Source organism: Solea senegalensis, unplaced genomic scaffold (genome assembly GCF_019176455.1).
Source record: "Solea senegalensis isolate Sse05_10M unplaced genomic scaffold, IFAPA_SoseM_1 scf7180000013286, whole genome shotgun sequence".
NCBI classification, from domain to species: Eukaryota; Metazoa; Chordata; class Actinopteri; order Pleuronectiformes; family Soleidae; genus Solea; species Solea senegalensis.
The window spans coordinates 3,089-8,260 of NW_025320794.1; the positions used below are offsets into that span (position 1 = coordinate 3,089).

The window sequence follows — 5,172 nt, forward strand, 5'->3', positions numbered from 1 at the left end:
CTCCTTTGATATCTTGGCTGTTTGCTTAGGGTCGTAAGATAAACCGTCGCCCCAGTCTGAGGTCAAGAGTGCTCTGGAGCAGGTTTTCATCCAGGATGTGTCTGTACATTGCTTTATCTTTCCCTCTATCCTGACGAGTCTCCCAGTTCCTGCTGCTGAAAAACATCCCCACACGATGCTGCCACCACGTGCCTCACTGTCGGGATGGTATTGGCGTGGTGATGAGCGGTGCCTGGTTCCCTCCAAACATAACGCCTGGAATTCACACTAAAGAGTTCACTCTTTGTCTCATCAGACCAGAGGATTTTGTTTCTCATGGTCTGAGAGTCCTTCAGGTGCCTTTTGGCAAACTCCAGGCGGGTTGCCATGTGCCTTTTAGTAAGGAGTGGCTTCCGTCTGTCCACTCTACCATACAGGCCTGATTGGTGGATTGCTGCAGAGATGGTTGTCCTTCTGGAAGGTTCTCCTCTCTCCACAGAGGAACTCTGGCGCTCTGACAGAGTGACCATCGGGTTCTTGGTCACCTCCCTGACTAAGGGCCTTCTCCCCCGATCGCTCAGTGTAGATGGCTGGCCAGCTCTAGGAAGAGTCCTGGTGTTTCGGAACTTCTTCCACTTACGGATGATGGAGGCCACTGTGCTCATTGGGACCTTCAAAGCAGCAGAAATGTTTCTGTAACCTTCTCCAGATTTGTGCCATCCTGTCTCGGAGGTCTACAGGCAATTGATTTGACTTCCTGCTTGGTTTGTGCTGTGACATGCACTGTACACTGTGGGACCTTATATAGACAGGCGTGTGCCTTTCCAAATTATGTCCCATCAACTGAATTTACCACAGGTGTAGTTGGTTGCTGAGGGAGTGGAAAGGGTAAGATGACCTGCGTTACACATTCATTCACATTTGAGTTTGATTTCCTTTGTTCCGTGAACTTTGTGTGAAAACTCTTGTCTCTGTCTGTGTCTCTGTCCTCAGGCCTCGGACCAAAGATGACCTCCGAGCTTATTTCATTCTGGTTCAGGTGAGAGTTAAAACGTCACATGACTCCTCCTCACTCGTGGTTTTTTCATGATGTCATCAATCATCAGTCTTGTGGATAAACTGAAGAGAGAGTTAAGATAAGGGATCTGGGTGTGTCTGTGTGTGTCTGTGTGTGTGTGTGTCTTGTGGCGGGTGTGTGTGGGTGTGTGTGTGGGTGTGTGCGTGTGTGTGTGGGTGTGTATGTGTCTGTGTGTGTGTGTGTGCGTGTGTGTGTGTGTGTGTGTGTCTATAGAACCCTCAGTATTCGAGCAGCAGCACCTTCGTGATCTACGCTCACCTCCTGAGACAGATCGCAGCTTTGTCTGAGGCTGACCACCATTTCCTGGTTCACTGGCTCAAAAAGTAAGGCTGTCTCTGTCTTATTTTGTGTGTTATTGTTTACATAGGTTTAAACAGGTTTACCACAAACTGTTGTAAATTAATGTTTTAAATCAAATATATTATTAATGTTATTATTATGACTTCACCCCACAGTCTGTGTAAGAGCCTCTGTGTAACAGCCTCTGTGTAACAGGCGCTGAGTAACAGACTCTGTGTAACTCTGTGTAAGAGAAAATATGAAAATATGACGTTAATTAAATGATCGATAAAAGCATGAACCTGTGTAGGTTCTGCTCTGATTGCAGGTGTGTGTGTGTGTGTGTGTGTGTGTGTGTGTGTGTGTTTCAGGTTGTCTACTTTTTGGAGGTTCAAGCAGTTGGCGCCTCACCCGCAGTTCATCTCCCACTCGCCTGTTCCTGCAGTCATGAGCTTCTCTCTGACCAAGTGTTCATGGTGGATCTGTCTGCTACTAAAGTGCTCAGTCTGTTCAGTAAGACACACACACACACACACACACAGACAGACAGACAGACAGACACACACACACACACTAGTAATAACATTGTGTCCTTGTGTATCAGATGCAGCGAACAGTGTCTCCTCTCCTCCCATCATGCCTTTCACCGACTTCTACAACATCACTCTGGATCACATGGACTTCATGGAGGAGTACAGGACCTGGCAGAACTACGGCAACTCGAACAGGTCATAACGAGCAGGTCACAAAGACCAGATCATAACGACCAGGTCACAAAGACCAGATCATAAAGACCAGGTCACAAAGACCAGATCACCTCACACTGACCATGACTGTATAAAACATTGTGAACTGCACCTTTATGCAGATGATACTGTCATTTACTTTTGTTAGGATCTAATGATTTAATTGGTGAGAACATTTTGATAAGAATAATTAATTTAAAATTTTAATATGTTTTTAAATTTTCTTATAAAATTTGAAAATTGGGGCACCACTCCTCTCAAACACTTACTTTGTCAAATACATGTAAACACAAAAGACAAAAAACAGCACTTTAGACAAATGGGATGGTAATTTATTAAAGTATTATGATTTAATTAACAACAACTATAAACATTCATCCTTTAATCCAAGCTAACTACTGTTATATTCCTTAATGTGCATAAAGGGAAATAGATATATGTGCAGGAAGGTGTGTGTGTGTGTGTGTGTAAAGAAAAGGGGGGGGCGTGTCCCTCCCTGTCAGCTGGTGACAGCGTGGGAACCAGGAATTAACGAAACAAAACGAAACTAAAAGGTAAACAAGAAAAAGGGGGAGTGGAAGTAGCAGAGGGGTCTATGGGCTGGCGGCCAAGAGAGAGAGGAGGGGCGAGGGAAATCACTCTGGCAGAGCTTGAATTAAACTGCGGTTGTAACAGATCAAAGGAGATTTGCTGTCTCACTACATGAACGTTCCTGGATGTTCCACATGAACACATGAACTTCCAGTGAAGGTTCCCGGAAGTTCATGTGGAGGTTCCCAGACGTTCACGTGGGGGTGAAGGTTCCTGGTTGTTCACGTGGAGGTAAAGGTTCCTGGACGTTCACGTGAAGGTTCCTGGTCGTTCACGTGAAGGTTCCTCGATGAGTTCAGACCTTTTATGAGCAGCTGTTCAGAACTGAGGACTTTTTAAAGTTTGTTTGTTAACTTTTTTTCTTCTGGTCTTTTTTCAGATTTTCCTTCTGTCAGTTTCCTTTCATCCTGTCCACAGTGGTGAAGAAAGCTATTATTCAGAAAGACTCAGAGCAACAGATGATCAGCCAGGCCAGAGTGAGACACACACACACATATAATGCATTACCTAACCCTAAACTTAACTTAAACTCAAGTCTTAACCCTCAAAAAAGACAAGTCAAAATGTTTATGTGTGTGTGTGTGTCTGTCTGTCTGTATGTGTGTGTGTGTCTGTCTGTCTGTCTGTGTGTGTGTGTGTTTGACAGCAAAGTCTGGTCAGTAAAGTTTCTCGCCGGCAGAGAGTCGACATGAACCTTCTGTTTCTCAACATTAAAGTTCGACGAGCACAACTTCTCACTGACTCACTGGATGAGGTGAGAACGCACACACACACACGCACACTCACACACACACACACACGCGCCTGTCTAATCTGTCGGTGTGGGTCCTCCTGAAGTTGACGAGGAAGCGGTGTGACCTGAAGAAGAAGCTGAAGGTGACGTTTGTCGGGGAGGCGGGGCTTGACATGGGCGGCCTGACGAAGGAGTGGTTCCTGCTGCTGGTGCGACAGATCTTCCACACAGACTATGGTAAGACACACGCACGCACACATGCACACATGCACACACACACAGACTATGGTGAGACACAAACACACACACACACACATAGACTATGGTAGAGACACACACACACACACACTAACACACAGACTATGGGTAGAGACAGACATAGCACACACACAGACTATGGTGAGACACAAACACACACACACAGACTATGGTAGAGACACACAAACAGACTATGGTGAGACACACAGACTATGGTGGGGAACACATACAGACTATGGTAAGACACACACACAGACTATGGTGAGACACACACAGACTATGGTGAGACACACAGACTATGGTAAGACAGCACACACACACACACACACATGCACACACACACACAGACTATGGTGAGACACAAACACACACATAGACTATGGTGGGGAGACACACACACACACAGACTATGGGTGAGACAGACACACGCACACACACATGCACACACACACAGACTATGGTGAGACACAAGCCACAGACTATGGTGAGACACACACACAGACTATGGTAGAGACACATACAGACTATAGTAGGAACACACACACACACACAGACTATGGTAGAGACACACACACCCAGACTATGGTAGGGAACACACACACACACAGACTATGGTGAGACTTACACAGACTAGGTAGAGACATACACACAGACTATGGTAGAACACACAGACTATGGTAAGACAAACACAGACTATGAGTACACACACACACAGACTACTTGGTGAGACACACACACACACACAGACTATGGTGAGACACACACACACATAGACTATGGTGAACACACACACAGACTATGGTGAGACACACACACAGACTATGGTGACACTCACACACACACAGACTGGTGACACACACACAGACTATGGTGAGACACATACACACAGACTATGGTAAGAAACACACAAACAGAGACTATGGTGACAGACAGACACACACACACAGACTATGGTGACAGACAGACACACACAGAGACATACACACACGCACACAGACTATGGTGACACACAGACACACATACACACACAGACATCTTCACTTCTGCCCATTAAAATAAAAAACAGTATATTCATGTCTTTATTTGTCTGTATGTTCATTTGTACATAACTCTCCTTCCTTCCTTCCTCAGGTATGTTCACCTACATGAAGGACTCACGCTGTCATTGGTTCAGCAGCTGGAAATGTGACAACTACTCTGAGTTCCAGTTGGTAGGGACTGTATCCTTTAAACTGTGTGTGAGTGTCTGAGTGTGTCTGTCTGTGTGAGTGTGAGATACAGGATTTAGTTTTATCGTCACTTTACGATGTTTCTCTTTAACCTTCTGTGATCAGCTGATGGGTTTAGCGGTTTACAACAGCATCGCTCTGGACATCCACTTCCCCCTCTACTGTTACAGGTGTGTGTGTGTGTCAGCTGACGACCTACTGTTACAGGTGTGTGTGTGTGTCAGCTGACGACCTACTGTTACAGGTGTGTGTGTGTCAGCTGACGACCTACTGTTACAG

At 45.6% G+C, this 5,172-nt stretch overlaps 1 protein-coding gene across 1 annotated transcript; it reads left to right on the forward strand.

The window, feature by feature from the left end:
• Positions 1–757: 757 nt before the first annotated feature.
• LOC122760253 (probable E3 ubiquitin-protein ligase HECTD2) lies at positions 758–5,102 on the forward strand (the record flags this gene model as incomplete). Its single annotated transcript, XM_044015339.1, is given in 12 exon segments — positions 758–771; positions 838–867; positions 973–1,018; positions 1,271–1,380; positions 1,708–1,817; positions 1,820–1,849; positions 1,941–2,064; positions 3,053–3,149; positions 3,320–3,427; positions 3,511–3,643; positions 4,796–4,884; positions 4,999–5,102. Coding segments are annotated over 12 exon segments (995 nt in total), but the record flags the coding sequence as incomplete, so codon positions are not given.
• Positions 5,103–5,172: the final 70 nt, after the last annotated feature.